Source organism: Solea senegalensis, linkage group LG1 (genome assembly GCF_019176455.1).
Source record: "Solea senegalensis isolate Sse05_10M linkage group LG1, IFAPA_SoseM_1, whole genome shotgun sequence".
Taxonomy (NCBI): Eukaryota; Metazoa; Chordata; class Actinopteri; order Pleuronectiformes; family Soleidae; genus Solea; species Solea senegalensis.
In genome coordinates, this window is record NC_058021.1 from 16,023,957 (window position 1) to 16,046,397 (window position 22,441).

General features: G+C 42.4%; 1 protein-coding gene across 3 annotated transcripts in view; it reads right to left on the reverse strand.

The window, feature by feature from the left end:
• Window positions 1-696: 696 nt before the first annotated feature.
• Window positions 697-22,441, reverse strand: part of agap3 (ArfGAP with GTPase domain, ankyrin repeat and PH domain 3) — a 114,053-nt gene continuing 92,308 nt past the window's right edge. For all 3 annotated transcript variants that reach the window (XM_044053522.1, XM_044053570.1, XM_044053437.1), the window contains exons 14-18: window positions 13,525-13,679; window positions 12,952-13,042; window positions 12,015-12,237; window positions 2,273-2,528; window positions 697-1,304 (exon numbers count right to left, since the gene is read on the reverse strand). In XM_044053522.1, coding sequence (XP_043909457.1) covers window positions 1,080-1,304; window positions 2,273-2,528; window positions 12,015-12,237; window positions 12,952-13,042; window positions 13,525-13,679 — 950 coding nt within the window. In that variant the 3' untranslated portion in view covers window positions 697-1,079. The remainder of the gene's footprint in view (window positions 1,305-2,272; window positions 2,529-12,014; window positions 12,238-12,951; window positions 13,043-13,524; window positions 13,680-22,441) is intronic.

A 22,441-nucleotide genomic window follows, 5' to 3' on the forward strand; every position in this document is an offset into this window, starting at 1 on the left:
GTAGTACCTTTGTATGTATTTCACAGCAATATCAGAGGAAATGCACTCCGGGTTAACATTTTTACAGCCTTTGGCCACAGGAGATGAATGGATACTCCAAATTGCACAAATCTACGTGGAACAATGTCAACACAATCTAGTCAATGGAAGAATCACTCCAACAAAGACATGATAATGGTGCAATTTCACTGTTTCAATCAAACCCTTGAATTTGAATGAATTCTGATTGAAGAGGCACGCTCACAAAGCCGCGTGGCTCAATGGTCGTAAAATATTATGCCCCTTAATTCCTTTATAGTCATGTACATTTTTACTGGAGGATCATGATAAGGGTGGCTAAGGAAATGACTCACTTTCTCTGCACAGGGATTCTACAATCAACATCTTTATGACGAACCAAGCTCCCTTTCCTTTGAATTAAATATCCGAATCATTTGGACTCTTCAGCTATTATTGCTTTGCCTTTGTATATGAATAGTATGTCAAGAGTTTGATGGCTGTGTCGACGACATGCATCATTTACTAAAAGCTCCAACAGCCATTGATATTATGGTAGATTTAGTTTCTTTTTTCCCCCACATCAGTGTTTTGTCACTTCTGCAACGATTCGTCACAGTTTCACGTTATTATGCCGAGGATTGAAAATTTCGAGGAAGTTTCTCATTCACGCTCATTATGAAATCAGCTCACTTGGGGTGGGGGTGGATGTGAGACGTAAAAGGAAATGTTCAAGCATTAAGGAAATGCTTTTCGTAGCGTAGGTATGAATGCCTAAGTATGTCATTTGTTTGGTTGACGCTTAAGAAACACAAAGCTTAAAGCTGATCATGATCTTTCCCGATCAAGATTGAATGAGTTTTAACAAAACAATTAAAAAAACAATAATATAAAACAAACAATTTACAATGTCCGAACCTCACAGACACCCACTTATTTTCAGCATAGTGGAATATTAACAACGGTCCATCACTCGTCTCTCCACTGCTGCCTATGCTGGGTTACACAGTGTGAAACAGGAGGAAGTACAGGGAAGAGATAGAGATAGGTGGGTGCAGGATTTTCTTTCCTTTTTCAGTGTCCTACATGATGCTTATGCTGCGGTTGAGCTCACACTGGGCGTTGTTGTTGTTGATGTTGGGGTTGCGGCGGCTCATGTTGGGCGTGGGCACCGAGGTCAGCGTGCTCGTGTCGTTGGGACAGCCGTGCTGGAGTAAGATGTCGGCACACTCCTGGCTGCCGGCTCGCCGCGCGTAGGACAGCGTTGTTTGGCCGCGAGCGTCGCGACTCTTCACATCCACACCGTACTGTGGAAGCAAATGAAAGAATTTGGTAAAAAGACATTTTCGGGTAAAATAAATCATTGTCTAGTTTGAATATTTAAAAAGAAAAAGTGCAAAAAAGGCGGTTTAAAACTAATATTGGCAATGCAGGCTCTCTGTAATAGTTAGTTAAGAATTTCCCTTTTATCCTCACTCCTTTTTGCTAAGCTGAAGCACTGTTGCTGTTGTGTTTGTTGTTAGAAGACCCTGTTTCCTGTAAATGATAACAATCACTGTAATATTACACTGAAGCTTGAGTGACTGACAACATTCCATTCCATCTAATCTGACCATCTGGTGCCATGGTTTTCTTTCTTTCTCCTTCCCTTGTCCCTTGTCCATTAGAACTTTTTTTTTTTTTACCACATCGTTTGATATTATCACATGTTTAAACCCCTGATGTCACTTCATTTAGGTCCAAACATAACATGGCACAGAAATACCCCCAAAACTGCTTTCCCATCCTTTTACACACATTCATTTACTTAATTATTTGCAAATTTAGAGGTTTTAGAAAAAGTCGGTGTGTTTAACTTCTGGAACCTTGACAACAACGCCATTAAGAAATTAAATCTGAAGTTTGTTGGAATGATGTGGCTTATGTGTAATAATTATAGGTGAAATTGAGACATTTGCTGTATTTCCGTTAGTTGCGCGCACATTTTACACATCAACCCTTTGCTTTTTTTCCATTACTATGTTAAAACATATATACAGAGACTATAAGAATGTCTTTCAGCACAACCTATAGGCAATCTGATGGGAAAAAAGGGCAAAAAGTACTAAAACATTTTTTAATAAGACTTGGATACATGACCTCAGTCTCTTTTACTGGCTTTGTGACAATCTTTCCTGTCAAACTTAAACTCGTTTCTTCCTGGAACACAATTCTAACAATAAAACTGTTCATCCATCCGACCAGTTCCCTTTTGCATTCAGAGACGCTCACTCACCCAGATGAGCAGCTGCGTGATGACCACATTGGCCATGGCACAGGATAGGTGCAGAGCGGTGCGTCCGTCTCCGTCCCCGTAGGTCTCATTAACCTCCTCCTTGGTGCCGTGGGCCAACAGCAACACCACCAACCTCAGGTCGTCCTCCACCACCGCCCGAAGCAGCTGCTGCCCCAGGGGCACGTCAGACTGGGGCAGCCCTACGAGGAACAGCTTCTGCTCGTACTTGGCCCGGATCCAGCGCTCCTTCTCCTCCCTGGAGAGACGGAAATGACAGGGACGCTACAGGTCAGGCAGGGTGAAACGCGGCGAACGCGCTAAATCTGCAATTCAGTGGGTGGGTTAAAGAAATGACAATGTATTTCATATTTCAAAGGCAGAAAAAACAAACACAAAAGGACACACAGGGGAAGTATTAGAGTAATTGGCCTGAGAGACTCACTGGTGTAAAGTGACATTTCTAAATGATTTGAGTGCCGGAAAACCACAAGCACCTGTGAGCACAGTGGGAAAAAATACAGCGAGATTGGCTGGAGAGATGAGTGAATGCCAGAGGGTGCGACACTTTGGGCAATATTCCACTTTTTAGTGATCGCTGTCGACAGAAAGGCGGTTATAGTCTGGCCAGCTTTCTAAAGGTTACACATCTTGAACAGCATGTCTACTGTGGACAATACAGGAAGGAGTGGGACGTTGTTTTTTTTTTTTTTTATCAGCACTGTCGGCTGTCAGTCTGAACTGATGGATCCTCCACAAAAGAGGCAGTGTGTCTCTAAGCCCCAGTCTCCCTTGGGGTGGCTGGGCCCAGAGTCAGATCGATGGGGCTGAATGGCAGCCAGGGAGGAACAGTGCGATGTGGGGCTCCGTCACTCCATTCTGCAGCAGAGAATAGAGACTGAGGGAAGACTACGTCTATCTACTGCTCTTCATCTTCACCCCATTTCATTCTCTGCCCACATACAAACTGTCCACATACGAAAAAAGGAAAAATAAAATCAATATCAATATGCGAATGTCTGAGCATGCCCAGTATGGCGCTAACCCTGTGACCCCGTCAGTCGGCGTGATAAGAGGAGCAGAAAGAGGCTGTTGTTTGGGTTTGTGGATGAGTGACAGAAAGAAGACGGTCTGTACGGATAAGTTTAAGCAGTGACGCGAGCTGGAGTGACAAGGCTCTCATGGGGCTCTCCATCAATGGGTGGAGGCTCAGCAGCTCAGTGCCGACTGACAATCTAATCCACTTCAATTTGTTTATCTTTGCAATCACAAAAAAAACCCCACAAACAAACAAAAAAAACACTTGTTCAATTTAATTATATATATTTTAAGAAACCTTTTAGATGAGCAGTGAAACATGAACATATGACATTATGTTGTGATCATTATTGGTCCATTAAAATTACAATTAGCAATATTTAGTTTTATTTGTCCAGGTTTTAAACGATTCATGTCTTAGAATTCTAGAATTTTGTGGCGATTGGAAAAATGAGTTGGTAGACGAAAACAAACCAGCTTCACACACGATGATCCTTGAGTTGTTTTTATCATCCATCTATTATCTACCACTGTATCCTTCACATTATAGAGAGAAACGTGTTTCTGGACAGTGGGAGGAACCCAAGGGTACGCGTACACAAGGAGAACATGACTTGAACCTGACTTGTCCACATCTAGAAAACAGCTAAATTAATAAAGACCATTTACCATTTACCAACGTCAAAAGTGTTATTAGGACAAGGACAGGATTTCCAGAGTGCTATCTCAAAACAAAGAAATATATTCATTATTGATATTAATCTAATAAACGACAAGCATATCCACCAAATAGCTCATTTCCAATTACAGCATCCATTTTACTGCGTTAGTGGTTGAACATTCGCCACGCTCCTTGATTGCGACCTTAGTGGCTCGATGTCGGGGGATGCCAGCTCACCCCACAGACAGCAACCATTTTGAGACTCGTATGTCAGCTGCCAGACTCACTTCACAGAGCAGTTTGTCTTGCACAGAGAGGAGCGCGACACCGGCTCTTACTACAGGAGTTGAGATGTGATGTAAAAGGGGCAAGTCTGTATCAGCATCCACCCAAGCACAAAGTGATGAACTGCAAAACACATCTGGAAGCTCATAAAGCAACTTCCACCAGCAACTTGAAATTGTCTTAAAGCTGGAGGAAGGAAATGTGGAGGAGCGAGTCTTTTTTTTTTCCTGCTATGCCATAAGCAAATCTTTTCTTAAGGATTGAGGCTATTATGTGAACAACAATACAACTCTAATGGCAGGCAATTGCAGCCGCTCGGGGTTTTATGGTGTAACACCTCCATCAATCCCTACTCAGTCATTATGTGAGGACAATCCTGTTAGCAAATCAATTGGTCTTAGAATCAGTGGACGGCTCAGAGCAGGAAGGGGCTGTCCCGCCCTCCCCTCTTATTTCCGGTGGACCCTTTGAAAACAAGTCTCCTTTTTTTTTTCTTTTTTTTTTACTGCCAAAGAGGATAAAGTATGTCTGAAAACTCTGTAACCCTATAAAGTAACCTTAACCTTTAACAAACACACGGTTAAAACCAAGCCTGTCCAAAAATGTGTGGCAGGAAAACTTGGCCGTGAATGAGATGCTGGATCTGTGGAGCCCAGTGAATTGATATGAGCTAAATGAGGCAGAAAGTTAGCACCAACATGCAAAACAAAAAGGCTGAGCAGAGCCATTAAGAAGACGTCAACATCTCAGAAAGGAGCCCCGAGGACACTTTGTTAGCCCCTGCTGCAAAACCAGCCCAAAGCCAGGCCTCGCTCACGACTGATGCTGGGCTCTAAACTCAACCACAGCTCTTTTTCAGATATGCACTTTTAAAAAAGAAAGACAGCAAGCAAGCAGTGGTTTTTAGAAGGAAAAAAAAATCCCCCAGCTGCTGCCACTTGAAAGAAAGAGTGGAAGGAAGTGAAATGGTAATCCCCTCTGTCTTTTGTTTGAAATAGAACAACAATCCAAACAGAGGTAGGGTTTAGACAGTCGGGGGGAAACTGAGACCCTTGAAAAGGACACTTCCTCACCACAGGAGGAAGAAAAATAAAATCAGAAGATTTAGCATGTCAAAACGCCTGGTCAGAGTGGGAGGGGAGGTGGCAAGGGAAAAGAGAGTGAAGTTTCACAGCATGGGGGATATTAAGGAAATTCAACTGATGGTTACTGTTATACGCACATGAAGGTTACGCACGGACATGAGTTACGAGACACCACCCCGGCTGGAGCACATGCTTTTTCTAAATTTCTCTGTTGCTTAGGGGACAGGGAGCAGTGCTAGGTTCCCAATAAAAATGCCTCTGTCTCTTTCAATTACAGAGAGGCCGTGTTGTTTGTTTCGCCACAAACTTCCTCCATTATTCAGAGTTATCTCACAGCTGAGCATCATTGTTTAACTTGCTTTCAGTGCCTTTTATTTCAAAGAAATCTTGGGCAAACATCAAAATGCTTACAGAGTCGTAAGTGGAAATGGGATTCCTGGTGTCCCCTTTCATTTGCCCATGCAGAGCCCACCTAGATAAAAGCAGCCTTAACAGTGGAGAAAGGCCTCTTTTATAATTCTATTAGAGCTCTGTCCCTTCAGCTCTCCGTTGAGGAATGGATCCTGACCCTGACTTAATTAAGTGGCAAATGGCGGAATGATTCTCCTAAACCCAGCCCACGGAGTCAAGAACACATGACTGAATTCAAATAAAGAGGTACAAACAAGGATAATTAGTCAAGCCTGAAAGACAAAGGCGAACGGGAATTTATAGGAAGGAAAACTGAGACGCAGGGGGTGTAGCCAGTGGTGGAGTAGCCACAGAATGACCAATCCGACTGCCTGCAATAAAGGTGCATTGGTTCATAGGACGAGGAGGATGTCCGTCCCACCACCATCCCATCTTTCAAACACATACACAGTCCTGCTAAACAATCAAAGTTCGACGGCTCCTCCTACTCTTCCCGGAGCATCCAAATTCACTGCAGACACATCAAATAGACGCACTGAAGGGGAGAAATGGTGAAGTTGAGGGGCTGGAGAGGGGGGGGCTTAGGGTTTGAGCAGCCTGAACAGACCTCACAGTGGGGGTGGGCAACTTGTATGGGCCCGATTCCCATACAGCCAACAGCTTTACTTCCACAAACCGAGGGGAGGGAAGAGACAGAGAGCAAGGAAGAGGGACAGCAGCAGAAAGACGGAGAGGGGGCTTAGAGGGAAAACGTCAGATGAAAAAAAGCAAACACAACGGGGAAAGAAAGCTGGGCCCCAAAGCATCAAAGGTTGCTAAGGGCCAGAAATGAAGGAGCAACACAGTAAACGCCGCAGCAAAAAAGTGCTAAATAAGGTCCCCTATGGTCCAGCGGGTACAGTGATGACATGGTATGTCCTGCTCGGAGAAAAACGGCTGCAAGAGGATTAAGACAAATATTTCCACTAGTGGGACAGATGCCGCTTTTCTTGCGAGCAGAAAGCGGACTGAACAGATGACCAAAGAGAACAAGCAGAGGGTTGCCACGTTGAGCTCTATAGAGCTGAATATATTGTGACATTAATGAGGTTGTCAGAGCCCTCGTGATGGAGTGGATGTGTTTTGTGCCAGCAAACCTAATACCTTTAAATGCTCATGCTGTTAACCCTTGCTGAACCCTCGCCTCACACACAAAGCTGAGGCGACACGCACACACACCCTGCTTGTGTTGTATGCGGCCTGCTTTACACAAACCCGACACGTCTCTGAATCGTGTTCGCTTTAAGGGCCGGGTCATACTCTCGTGACGCAAATTCCGTCATCCGCGATGGCCCGTGCGGAAGAGCGCGAGCACTTTGCACAATTATATGAAGAAGACGCTAACTATGGAAACTTCTGCTAGAAGGTCCGCTGGTACAACTCGGCGCTCAAGGACATACAAAAGAGTGAAAACTCCTGAAGAGAAACCATTGCTACTCGAATGGAATATGAAACTGAGTACATGTACGACGTGGAAGGCTGGACTCATGGTTATATGAACGGATCCATGACCACATGTGTATGCAGAAATGTGAAGTGGCTCTACAATGTGGGTATGACCCCCCACTCTCATAAGCAGCCCAATCACTTTGTAAGAACATTTATTGATGATCTTGTAGCGGCAACAACGCTGAGACTGAATTGTGTGGTAGAATGGCCTCCGTCATAATGAATCAGTCCTTCCTCTACATCTACCTGGCTCCAAAACCTGATGGCATGTGGGCAATTAGAGGCTGCGGTACCATTCTTCCCACACAGGGCTAATTACTGACCTGTGGGTTTCATTTAGAGAGAGAGAGCAAAAGAGAGAAAGGGAGAGAAGCCGAGCAAGAGGAGGACAGGGGAAGACCCAGTCATTAATTTGTCTTAATTAATTACTCTTCCTCCACCAGGGCTCCTGGCAAGGCCGGCTATTCTAACAGCTCTTCTGTGAGTTGGCGTTTCAGCACTCCTAACCTGTGAGTCGCCGGGAAGCTTTGCTCTGTGTTTTAGGGACTAGCATTAAGGACACAGGCCAACGCGAGAGAAAGAAATCCTTTAGCAGGAGTCCAGTGGCCTGACCACCGATGTTGTAAACACAACAAACAGCTTGAGAGGACGAAACCAAGACGCCAGTGCCAGAGCGCGAGGGGTTAAAAGCGGCAGTGGGGCCAGGTTTGGAGAGGTTAGCGGAGTGATTCATTTTTATTACCACGCAGCCCCTGCAGGCGGCAGGAGTGGCAAATTATTTCTGAAACAAAGTGGAGGGCTCTCATCAGAGCTATTACCTGCCTGTGGCCGAGGGCGGCGCGGAGCCTACAGAGGGTGACAGTGAGAGGCCCGAGTCAGTGAGGGATAGCCGTCCACATCCGTCCACGCTCCAGGACATCTCCCCCAAATGAGAAGTTGTGTCTCTCTGTGTGTTTGTGCGTGTGTGTTTTATTGTGTCTGTGGTGGGGTACAGTCGGTAGTTGGACCCCCCCACCCCCAACAGTATCCGTCAAAATAGTTGTGTGGTGTTTTCTAACATGAACATGTCAAGCAATTAGAGGTAACATGCAAAACACAGTGACTCCCTGCTAATTAAAGCAACAAACCCCCACACACACACACACACACAATATGCTGACTGCAGACATCAGCCTCAATATAGAGCTTCCATAAATGTGCCATCGCAGATGTAACTGCAGCACATACAGACATGACTTCTGCCTCCGACGCACTCACTACCAGCTCCTAATGAGGCATCATGGGTAAATGAGTTATTAATTGTAACTAATGTCTTCATGGTTAATTAATTGTTAATTTAGTGTAAGTTATAGTCAGGAACAACTTTTGGCTTGCACGGTTTTGAAAAGTGGCTTGGCCTGGTCAAAGTGTGTGGGAAAAAAGGCGGCAGAGAGCTTGCGACTAAAATCTATTTCTAACTAATTCAAACGGCATGAGCATTTATTAAATGATTAGTAACCTTTTAGTTCATTACGAGGAAAACCGTAAGCTCTGAATCATGCCAAATAGATTTTCCACAAACACGGCGATCCAAAAATACTTTCCCAGTAATGGATTATATAGATGCTGAAAGCATAATCAAATTATTTATTTTGCATTTTTATGAAGCCATTAAAATGCAGTATAACGGGTGATGCTTTGGAAGGCAAAGAAGAAAGAAGAAACACAGGTGATGCTGACATGCATGTTCATGTGCAACACTATATGAGCATGTTTCCAATTGAAATGCCTGTAATCAGTCAGTAATTTCAGCGCCGCTGTGCGGATCCGCGTACGACAAATCTGTATATTGTGTTCTTTTGATCCTGAATATCATAAGCTAAACCAATCTTGTGGATGAATGCTTTTAAGTTAAATCTCAAAAATGCAAAGGGGTAAAACTAGTCTTGCAGGAGACATTCAATCAGACACTGAGTTGATATTCAGGTAGTTACTGAATCGTTTAGATTAGGTGTCACTAATGTTTAGTGGGAGTCGGGAGCCGTTCACTGCCTGACTAGGTGCCATCAAAAAGCTGCTTCATGTCACTGATGTGACACAATTAAAATCTTTCCATATGTGCGTCATGAGAATCATACACAGAAGTCCGGTGAGGAATTATTGCGTTGAAAGAAGGACGAAAAAAACATGTATGGTCTTAACATATGGTCTTAATTCATCATTCAGGATAAAGCAAAAATAATCAACGTTTGCCCCACAAGGCTACAATATTCTATCTGCGACAAAATCAGTAGCATCTCAATAACCAGTGGCCATGTTTGATATTTACGAAAGCAGCTTTTTTGTCTGAGGATTAGTTACGCTGAAAATGAGATTTATTGTTTGACAGTGAAAACTAATGGAGATGCCGCTGCGGGGACAAGATCGGATTTTTAAGACAATGAAGAACCTTCCTGCTCAAGGCGACGTGGGACTGACAGTGGTCGGGAGAGGAATCAACATCAATAATCTTTCATCAAGTCCACGGTGGAGCACTTTAGCACAGATACCATTCAATAAATAACTGTAGGCCATCATTCAGCTCTGAACTGGCCAAAAAGTGGAGCGGGGATTTAAGAGGAAAACAACAAAACTACACACCTTTTGTGCACGCCTAAAAACTAACCATAGTACACAAACAGCTATTATGGTCTTCATAGTATGCCTTTATAATAACCTTTACTTAGTTCCTGATAACACGGATATGTCACAGTGTTTTGTGGATATGTTTTTCTTCAATACAAAATGTGAATTTTAGGTTTCACAATTTCTCCACTGCTGATAGGACAGTCTTCTTGGAGACACACAACTGACGATTTAAAAGGTCTTTACACACATAATCATTTTTTAATATACTGTTCCTATTCCTGGTTTTATACATCATTAGCATTAGTAAGGCCCTAAAGTGTAAGCACATACGCACATTGAAGGAGGTAGTAGAGCTAGTCACTGGAATTATTCCTCAACATTGACTGTGATGAGGTTACTTAACACAGTGAAAGTAGAAATATCTTATTTTTGTTTCCAATAAATACACTGATTTTTAAGTTGATTTTAACTTTTACAACATTGGGTATAAGAATGTTCCATTAATTAAAGAAATGAAAATCACATTATTATTATGATCAAGGAAGTACACAATGGTCACTCCACTGAATGACACACTAATACTTTTTAAATCTAATAATATAGTATATTATCATCAACTTATTACGTGAGAGCTAAACATGCATGCTGGTCCTCTGTAAAGCCATACTTTAGAACATTTTCATGACTTTCAATGTGCATCGATTGTTGCACAGTTATAATGAACATCAATGTCTTGCTATTTGTATGTGACTTTTCCTGACAAAGTTTCAAAGCTGTGACGTGAAAACCGTCTGATGCCACGAGGCAGGGCCTCCGGACAGTCTTCGCTGTGACAGACAGAGTGATGACCCAGCCCCGTGTGATGGATATGTGACAGGTCAGCTCGGGGGCCCGAGGGCCTGGCTCTGGGGGTGGAGTTAACCATAATGGTGTGCTTAATTACCTGCACAGCCACACAGCAGGTCATTAGTCAGACTGGGACGCCAGGTCTCACCTGTCACTGAGAGATAAACAATCCTCCTACCAGATTCCTCAGAGGAAAGCAAACACAGGCCGTCAGGGGAAGTTAGGGCAAGGGAGCATGGGCTAAGTGGTGGAAGGTGTGATAATAAAAAAAATAAAAATAAATACATACAAATACAAACATATATATATATATATATATATATATGTTATGTTAAAACCCTTTAACACCAAACGTATCGCCAAGCGCTCTTTACAGTACCGTAACTATGCAACGGTTTGGGCTATCAGACCATTTTTGGCGCTTTCTGACAGCGAAGAACAAAAGCAAAAGCACTTACTCACAGGACATTATTTTTTTGTCCCCTTTGTGGGTACAATAAGCAAAAAATGGCCAGATGTACGTTTTGAGGCTTGGGTGTTAAAGGGTTTTAAGCTAGTGGGCTACATTTTATGAGTGAAGAGTTAAAAAAAGAAGTGTCTTGTACAAGATCAATAGCCTCTCTCTTATTTACTAGTGATGGATTGAAAATTAAATGTTTTCTCCTTAGTGTATTATACAATTTAAGTGTGTTTAAGTGTACCTGCATGTAAGAGCTGGGACTTCGTAGCCCACAATGGACAAATTCCATTGATATTCAGCTGCAACATGCGACTTCACCAATACATTTTACACACTGTACAATGGGCTTAGGCTTCAGATGTGGTTTAGAAGATGAGATCTTTTCTTGATTAGCGCTCACACGTCAGGTGACAAAAGTTGATGGACTTGGAGCATGACATGGCATCTATCTGGTACGTGCGAAACGTCACACACACAACACTCCTTTCATGAATGATGGGGTTTCGGGGTGAGTTAGTGCAAGGACAACAGATAAAGTGGTGGAAATGAATACAAGATTATTACATCCAGAACTGAAGAAAGAGACACAGTGCAGATGCCAACACGGTGCTGCTGGAGTTATTGTGATGACTGTGAACAGGATTGACTGAAACATAAATACTGTGGTTCCTGGCTCAATAGACTGACACTTATGGACCCCTGGTGCTTCTTATGAAGCATTTTGTGGTTTCAAGTGCCTGCGCAGAAATGTGGGTGGCTAATAAATGGCAGCTAATGGAGGGAAGGCAGTTGGGGGCTTCTCATTCTGTAATCTCTGAATGCTTCATTAAGCAGCACCTTTTTATTTGCAGAGGGGTTGCTAACCTGGTGCTGTCGCTCCCTGGCTTGTTGTAGTTCTCCAAAGCGCCCTCCCACACGCTGTTGGCCATCGCGTTTCCAATGGCAGTCATCACCATGCTGAGCTCCACCGGCCAGTCATCCAGGTCCAGGGAGCGGACACGTGACAGGTGGGTACCCAGGTTCCTGTGGATGCCTGAGCACTCGATGCACATCAAGGCACCCAGGTTCAAACTGGCCCAGTCTGGGTCTGCGCAAGAGAGTACGGGAATGCATCATGACAGTGGAGTCAGAGAAGTGACAAGCAACGCTTTATTCATTAGTCTCAAACGGAGATTTATGAGCTCCCCTTTCTTCTTCTTGCTAACCTCTTTTTTTTGAGTTGTGATTCCACTGCACAGTCCATGTGTTCCAAAAATATTCTAATTATTATAAGAAAAGCAGGAAGTCTTAAGTTTATGTAATTTTATTTAGATAACTTTCTGCATCTACACTGATCACATTAGCTTTTAAAAAAAACCCTCAGCATTTGAATTTTGATTTGATTTTAGATAAAACTCTGGGCAAAGGGAAGTTTTCAGATTAAAAACAATCTGCTTCCAGACAAGCATTTTAGCTCAATTTCAGTAGTTATCTGTGTCCATACTAATACACCTAAAAACTTCTCATGACCAATCAGGTACATGAGACATGTGCATACAGGAAGCCTAATTCTTGCTTAAAAGCTCTGGAAGTAGGTAAAACTGTTTTAAGTGAGCTTTTGTTCACAGCTCATATTTGAGTCAGTCGATAAGAACCAATCAAAAAAGGAAATGAATGCAGGTAACTGTTGTGTCCGAAGACGGCAATTTTAAAAAAAATTTCAGACTCTAAAACACTCATACTATAATAACCTTAAGTGTTTTAAGAGAGCAAAACCTTAATCAATATGATCTCAGGGTTTAAGATGAAGATTTATACTCACTGGGTGCATCACAGTCCACACAGAAGCTGTTGCCCCTCACGTTCCGTATGGACTGAATGGCCATCGCATCACTTTGGCTACCTAACCGAGACTGTAAGGAACGAGGGAAAGAAATAAGTCAGCTCGAACTAATCACCGCAGGAGTAAGAGAAGGCAAACAATTACAGCTGGACTCAGATCATAAATGAGCGGTGATGGGAGGGAGGAAGGAAGGACGTGTTTCAAAGTCTTAGGGAAAAGACAGAGGCAGAGAAAATATGAATATGAAAATGAGGCCGTGCCTCCCCAGCATGCTGACACAAGCCGTGTTCTATCTCTGATGTCTGTCAGTTCTAATAAGGGATCCCCCACACTGCGGTGCACCTGTCTGACAGCCTCCCACATGTGACAGCTTGTAGAGGGCGAGGAGAGGCGGTGGGAGGATGAGGGCACAATAAAGGTTGGAGAGAAGGGGGGAAAAGAGAGGAATGTAAATGAAGCAGCAGAATTGCAGGACAATGACGCTGCTGTAATTGCAGGGAAATTGCCAACTCTGTTGCCCACTTCTCCTGGGATTTTAGTTTGTATTTTTACCTTGTTTTTGATGCTCTCACAAGACTGCAGGCTGGCAAAGATCTGGCTCTCGATTGCTTGGACCCACAGCTCCCTCTCCTCATACGTGGATGCTTCAAAGTTCCACGTCTGACCCGTCAACGACACAATGACGAACTCAAAGGAATCCTCTTGCTCTGCAAAACAGAGGGAAAGGTATACTTAGAACTGCACATACGTAAATACAGGGTGATAGTTCTGTTCCAAGGGACAAAGTGGATTCTGCATCACACGTGCACAGGTTTAGACTTCTTTAAGCTTCACATCTGTACGATAGCAAATCACCTGTCACCACAGTGAAGGGGAACACAGTCAAATGAGCAACACACATGGCGGTTGCGCGATCTGACTCTGCAAATCAGCGCCACAGCTCAGTGACTGAAGCCCATCTCTGCACAAGCGCACGGCGGAATGAGCTCCTGTTAAACTCCGCAACATTCAAGTGATTTTCCTGGCACCTGCTTTGTTTGATGAGACCTAAACATAATGCTTTTTGATTCCTTCGTTCTTTTCTCTCTCTCGATAGAGTCGAACAACTTTAAAGATCATTGCAATTACCATTCACCAGCAGCACATTAAAATGACTTATTTTTCCAAATGACATTTTATGATTTAATGCCCTTTTATTTGACGTCTTTAGCATTTAGATCAGACGTGTTCCAGTTTACATTTTACATTTAAGCTTTTAGCAGACGCTTTCATCCAAAGCGACTTACAAAAGAGGAATAAGCTACATACACAAAGTCCTGGAAACAAATCCACTAGATAGGAACAGTGGACTGACACAGGGCGAGAGTGGTAAGTAAGGTAAGTGCTCGGACAGAAGATGCTCTTGGAAGAGCTGGGTCTCCAAGAGCTTTGTGAAGAAGCACTCGGTAGTGTGAAGTGGACTCTATGTGGTTCATAAATAAACACTATGAGTGGAAAAACTATGGCTCCACCATGACACATTGGGTCAGGTTGGTCCTTTGTGGCAGCGTGTTCAGCTCTGACCAACCCTCCACCTGTCCTCGTGATTTCATTGTGCAATTTCAGTTGTATATAATGTATACAGATCTTTCCCTTAACATCAGTTTGTGTTCTCGTCATCACTTTTCTTTTTAAATGGGTCCAGAAAACGAGGTTAACAGTGAAGTTCCTCAAAATGTACAACGCTCGAGTGTCAGGAGAGCTTTCCATGGCGCTGCCAGAACAGCACACTGTGGAATGGTCCCTAAAAGTCTTCCCACCTGTGGATAAGCAGAAATCCTGACAACCACTCCCCTTAAAAACTCACTCAGCTCTCAGTGTTATACCACTGTGTGCCTGTGCTCTTCCAGAGACTCCCTATAGCTCTGAGGAAAACACATCACCTCCTCCTCCACATCTGCCTCACAATTATATTTCGAGTACATTTGGTGAGTTTACTGGTTCAGGAAATCACTTTTGTCGTTGTTGATGACTCTTTCAAGTCACAAGAGAGTTTCATCCTGCCTGCACATTTGTAATAAATAAGCTCAAAGACTTTCTCTACATTTGAATCAGTTTTTATTCTCACATTGTCACACCTGGCTACAGAATTATGAGCTCTGTCGAGTGTCCTTTGGACTGTCTGAGTGAGGCCAGAGCTGGATGGTAAATGGTCTGTACTTATATAGCACTTTTCTAGTCCTGATGACGACTCAAAGCTGCTTTACACTACAGATTTTACCATTCACCCATTTACTCACACTTTCATACAGCACATTTTCTATCACTCATCTTTCATACCCATTCACACGCTGCCGGCTCATTAAGTGTCTTGGCCAAGGACACACCAGCATGTAGACTAGCGGATTAGAATCTAACCCACAATCAAAACTAGATTGTGGGTGTTTGTTTGTTTGTTTGTTGGGTGGAAATTAAACCAATTTGTCAAAACTGTGTCACAAAGACAAAAGAGTAACAATCACAAAACAAACAGTGGCAGCTTTGGTTTTCATTCGTCAAAGATGCTTTGAAAGACAAAATGCTATTAAAGTCTATCCCAATCTTGCTCATATAATCTTTTAGTTAAATACAGTTCTCCTTTTATATATATATATATATATATATATATATATATATATATATATATATATATATATATATATATGTATATATATATATATATATATATATATACAGAAGCTCTAACTCATATATGGTCATAGAGGTTTTGTGAATCAGCGGTGCATTGTTACGTCAGCGATCTGCGCTTAACTAACACTTATGAAAATGTCACCTGTCGTCCTCAAACGAGACGCCTGACACAACATATGTTCCAACACATGCTGTAATGCCTCCGCTGTTCGGAAGCAATTCATTAAGTGTGTACTGTACAATGTGACTCGTGTAATGTCTCTGGTCTCCGCACATGCTTGAGCTCATAGCCAAATGATTTGTAATTACCTAATTATGTCTATGCAAATAGTCATCTCATTTGCATAGAGCATGTTTGCAGGACCGGAGGCGAGTCGACACACAGGGGATGTTCTTTTTTTCTTTTTTTCCCCCTGTGTAGATTTGATCCACTACATGTTGTGGATTTAGATCTGCTCATGTGCTCTGACTGTTCTGTATTAATTACGCAAAGTATTGACATCATTTATCATGAAGTTTCATCTTGACACTGACCGACTTCATTCCTTATAAAATACTGACGATCTCAATGGCGGAAAAGAGCTTCAGACAAATCCCGCGCACGTATTTAATGCGTTTGCCCTCCGTGGTGAAAGACAACAGCCCTGTAACAGTTAAATGACAGATGCGTGATGGACGCCACTAATGTAGCAATCCCTGTGCTGCGGCGGAGGGCGAGCTCTTCAGGGGAAAAGCAATAATCCAATTAGCTCGACACCGACTTCAATTATCTGATTTAGTTTGTGAAATTGACTACAGGTCACAGAAAATCAATAAAGACTCGGGAGCCTCTTTATTTAGACTTACAGTGGGAAAAGTCTGGTGTTTGAACGAGAAACAATAATATCATCCTTCAGCTAAGTAACCTAAAAAAAAAAATTATGTAAAATGTTTTTTCTTAACTGATTAATTGGTATAAATACAGCAATTTCTTCTAGTCCAATGTATCTTTAGGTACACGTGCATTTGATTAGATTTTCTGGCTCCCAGACTAAAATGTTGTTATACTTGTGTTTTCATCTTTCTAAAAAAAAAAATCCGAACAAAGCTAATTATTCTGTTGGCTGCCCAGGCAATAAATTGGAGGCATTAAAACACTTTCATTATGGAGATTAAAAAAGCAACGGATGGCTGATTTTTTAAACTGATGAGTATACAAGGGAAACAAATCTTATTCTCCATGCAAAGTAATGCACATGAGACACAGTTCCCTCACTAAAGAGACCGTGCGGGTGCAGCAGGGAGGTTTATACGTGACACAGGTATCGTTACTGCATCCACCTCCAACACACTCTTATTACTTTAAATGCCAGCCGTCTCTGAGGTCAAAGTGTTGATGTCACAGACAGTAAATCTGAGTCTGAACAATGTATTAAAGGGTATCGCCGCTATCTTACAGGCACCTGCCACGATGAGCTTGTAAAAGGGCCATTAGTGCGTCTGTTATTACTCAACGGTCGCAGTTAGAATGTGGCGAGCAGAGGAACGATCACCTTGTCACATTAACATGGACATTAACCTCCTGACCATATCTGTCTTTGAGCCTAAAATCAACAAGTCCTTGGCAATTAGAAATAAATTAACAGAGCCCTGCCAGTGGGCGGACAAGGCAGCACACAGTTTAAAGGCAACAGGGAACCCAACTGTGAAGAATGAGCGAAATATGATTTTCCTTAATTAACATGGCATCATAAAAAAAGGAGATTAGAGTGTAATGGCCAGAGAGAGGCATGCAAAGGTAGTAACAGATAAAGATACCCGTCGTCCACCATTTACAGACAACTGCTCAGTGACTTAACGGCTTCTAGAACAGCACTTTAATAAACTTCAGTGATAAATAACAGCTTTAAGATACAAAAATAGATGGTAAGTGGCTTTTTAATATTTACTGACTGCAGTCAAAGTTGTGAGTTACTTGGATTTAGTTGGGATTCTTCTCAACATTTTCGACACCTCTGAGCTTATCAAGCAAAATATAATGTTACTGGGCCAAAAAGGACTAATGCTTCACAAAAAGGAAATGTTATAGAAATAATAGAATGGTGTAACCATTACTCCTTATGACCCTCCTATATAATGTATACCGTGACCATTTGGAGTGGCTCCAACACTGAATCTACAATGTATGAACATCAATCCATAGTTGTTAATCAATACACTTGATGGAGTTGTTATAATTTATGAGGAATAGATTTTGAGTTACTTCAACTCGAGGAAGGAACACAGGAATTGCAAGATTATTATTAAACCAACATGAGGACGGTGACTGTGCAACAAAATATGATGTTCTCCACAACACAGGAAATATTTAAAGGAGCACATTATGAGAAGATAGCGTCGAGCAGCAACGTTGATGAGAACTAAGTGTTTTACACGTCTGTCATTAGAGGAAACATTTACCCTTTTTTTAAAAATGATGTGCCGTACATCAAAAAAGGTACAGCATATGTTTGACCTGAAAATCAAACAGGAACACACACAGATGAGAGGGTGACCTGAGGACGGCAATCCCTCTTTCATGGTGTATATGTTGCAGATGCACCACTGAGGACTTGTGGACCAGATTATGACCCCGGGGGGTTTTTGGTGCTGAGCCCAGCTGGACTGTCTATACAGCAGGCAGAAGCACAGCATCTATTCTGTCTAAGCCTCTCAAAAAGCTCCAGAGACTAGTGTTACGAACCCTCCCCGAAAAGGACTTCTCAAACACCTTTTAGCCTTAAGGACTCCCTGTTTTTTTTAAATCCATTTTGTTGTGAACACTTGGCTGAAATGATGACAAGGTGCAGAGGTGCAGAAGGTGAGGGATTGTTGTGGTGTGCAGGATGTGTTTTGTTGTGTCGTGTGCATGCATCAGGCAGTCACTTAAAGAAGTGCTTGCCGTTCCCGTGAATTAACGAGCAGTTGGGAAGAACAGGCCAAGGCGGTGCCATCTGTAAATGTCACAGGCACTGCTTGCTCATTTTACACATCATTAAAGCCAATATTCCTAACCTGTATCAGAGCAATCAGGAGCAGGCCATTACTGCGACAGGGGCCCCGGGGGAACCACGACCAAACTCCGAAAGAAGAGAGAGGGAGAGCGAGAGAGAGAGATAGAGCACACTCTTTATCTATCTGACACACACACTCACGCACGCGCACACACACACACACAATCCTGAACACTTTTACAGGCTCACGCACATGCTCAAACAAACAAGGAGCACACCTTCCAACAATAAACAAACACATGAAATCAGCACCAATACCACTACCCTAATAGCTAGTGCATTTAACAACAGAGCAGAATGAAAACAGGGCCAATTATACATGTATCTGTGGGCAGTGTGTATAGAGCCCAAATGAGAATCTTGTTATTCCTTTCCCTCCATACTGTGGCGCTCAGAAAGCTAAGCCATTACAAGAGTGGAGGCTCCAGGGACAGCTTTCGGAAATGAGAGCGAGTCGGGGAGTGACAAAACAAAGTATTGAGATAAACACCCACCATTAGCACAGGCAGTTAAACCTCCATTTCCTAATCCTCAGCTGGACTCCAGAGGATATTAACCCTTAGTTTACTAAGGTACAGGACAATAGGATACTAGATTAAGTTGGCCTCTCTCAGTGCAAACGCACCGCGATTATTGATCAGAACTGGACGCGGCGTGGTTTGCGCCTGAAGACCATAGAGGAAGTACGAGCTCTGGTTCTGTGAATGAGTCAGAATCAACAACATCTGGTGAGGATAACAGTGTTGTAGAGAAAGTTTCGAGGTAAACTATATACTGTAGAAAGGTTCTTTCTGATTGTCGATTGATCCGAAATTGTCCACTCACCTATTAGGAGCAACCTTTCCACTGATCACAATGGAATCACATTACTTAGTGTAAGATGCTCGATGTCCACATTTTCATTTAAGCAGAATATGTTGCAGCAATGCTGCCGATTCTATAGTGTATTTGTGAGTAGAATCACACGCATCTAAATTTAAGAAGGATTTCATTGCTACGTTTAAATTTGTGAAAACATACTCTATGTGTATATGTTTTATCATACATCGGTGAGGTTTGCTGGTCACTCTCTCATGGATTCATATTTTTCTGAACTGAATTCATGAATAAAGATCACATCACACGTTGCCACTACTGTATATGACCATCCTTAAAATAAACATGAAACTTATTTTACTATCCTGCTCTAATTGCTGATACAATCCAGTGGAGTACTGTTATCCACTCTAAACTAATCAGTTAAAATGATAAAGTAAAAACAAATTGTTTTAATTAAAGCGTATTGTTGTGAATACTTCATTAAATAAGGTATTCATTTAAATTGATTCAAGAGTTATTCAAAGTTAAGTGAACTGACCTCAGTCCTGCACAAGCGTTTATAGTTAATAATGCCTCTTCTGGATTGTTATCATTTGTTTGAACTGTAGGTCTTTTTAATCAAAAATGTTCCAAAAATGCAAAATAACTTTGATGATGGGTTTCGCTGAAATTGCATCAAATCACATCCAGTGATGAAGATGTAAATTAAGACCTTAACACCTCCTTTATGTTAAAATCATCCAGGCAAACATCTAGCTCTTTTTTTCTCCCTGATTTCTGTGACCTTCGCACGGGTAAAAAATATCTTCACCCATAAATATCTAAGAATAAGGAAGACGCCACTCTCTTCACAACTCCACTCCATCTTTGCGCCCCCCCCTTTGCTCACAGTGGACGAGCCAGAACCCCAAAACAATGAGTATTTGATACACTTTCTTTAAAAGAGAAATACATTAATGATGCTCCCTGACAGTCTGCATTAATCAGAGGGGGCTCCCCCTGAACACAACTCTTTATCGGCCATCGATTTTCCAGTGGGTTTATGGCGAGCGACACACCGAGAGAGCTCGTCGCCGGGTGGCTGCTGGGAAACACATTACGGGGCTGTCAGTTGTCTCGCCATGCATCCTGCATCATTCTTTAAGCACATGAGAAGTTCATTACAGCACACGGCTCTGACAGTGCATAGGATATTAGGGACCGTGTCCGTTGTGCATATCCTAGGTGGGAAGTACAGCACTGTCTGTGGCCAAATTCACAAACTATCAAAATATGGCTTTAAATCCATTCAAAATGTATATTGTTAGGCAAGACATTTCTTTTTATATAAAATATAACACATGGACCTTTTTTTCATCAATCTTAGTGAAACCGAGTGAGACGCAAGGAGCAAAATAACACTGACAAACTGCAGCACCGACTTCAGGCAAGGATTTTGTTCACAAATTGAGCAAATTTAAAAATGCTCAGGTGTAGATTAGCAATAGCAAAAAATAAGTGCACTAAAAAGGAACTCAAACAGCACAGGTTGAGGTTTGGGCTGCTTTGGATTGGGGGTAAGACAGGGCCCTAAATATAGGTTTTAAGGCCATTAGCTGGATTCTGCATTGAGTTAATCAAACCTATTTAAAGGTGTTTCCTGTTTGCTATGTTGAAATTCTTGTTAGTCATTAAGCTTCGTTCTAGGGTTGTGTGAGCCAAGCAGAAGATGCCTGCTAAGTAATGTCGTGCCACATTTGGAAATAATGGTGCAACAGTTTCTCTAGGCTCCATGTACATCCTACACATTTCATGTTGGCCAAAATGATTTCTCACCTTAAGACACTCACGCGGCTTTTGATTGATGATACTTCACAGCAACTAAAATTCAATTTCAGCCTGCATTGCACGCTTCTGATTGCCCCGTAAATGAGACAAACTGATAGCAATTTATTCAAGGATCCCAACTCTCTCTCTCTCTCTCTCCCTCTTTCTCTCACTCTCTTGCCCTCGCTATTTCTGCAGGAAACGCAACTCACACCGCAGACGTGGGTGAATCCAATATTTAAGTGATACGTCTGTATTCCAAAGCATTCAGCAGAACAGACAGGTTGATGCTAATAGAAAACCTCACCGGGAACAGTGAGGAAGACAGAAAACAATGTGCACGTTTGATAACGTGAGAAACATTCACAATCTTCCATTTTTTTTTTTTTACAGTCTGATTATTCTTAAACCTTCTTCCTCACAAAGTCCGGGACAAATCTGTCTGCTATTTCATCTAATGTGGGACATTCATCAATAAGAGGTGCCAATGTTTGACAATGCCAACCATCACTCATTCAAGGTTTTAAGGTGTAGGTCTGATGGGAGAAAACCCACCAGGAGCTAAAAAGTGCTAAATAAAACTCTGCTTGTGTAGATACAGGTCAAAATATAAAGGATGATGCCCAATATGATTACTACTAATACTAACAAGAGCACCATAACATTACAATGTCAAAAGATAGTATGGCTGGACTCACTGTTTAATGTAGCTGAAAACCAGTGTGGAACCTGAACACACCGTTGAATACATTCATGGTGCTGTTGTATTTTCACTCTGACCAGCGTCAGATGGTTTCAGCCCTGGATCTGTTTGTACACTGGCTCAAACGAACATTACGCAGACTTTGCACGGGGGATTTGGCAGGAGAGAGTCTGCTTAATGTCCAGTTAAACCGATTCGGACATTTGCGTCCACACTTACGGCTCCTCTGGGTAAAGTCTTGAAAAGTTCAGGGTTGCGGTGCATGTCTGAAATCAGCTTTTGTCTGGTGCACGGCACACAGACCTCCATCTGTGTAGCAAAATCCTGCTCTGCCTCTCCGCCACTCACAGGACAGAGCCGATGCAGAGAGAGGGGGTGAGGCTTGTTGTTGTTTTTAAAAATTGAGTCATTAACAAATGACACAGTCATATTAACTACT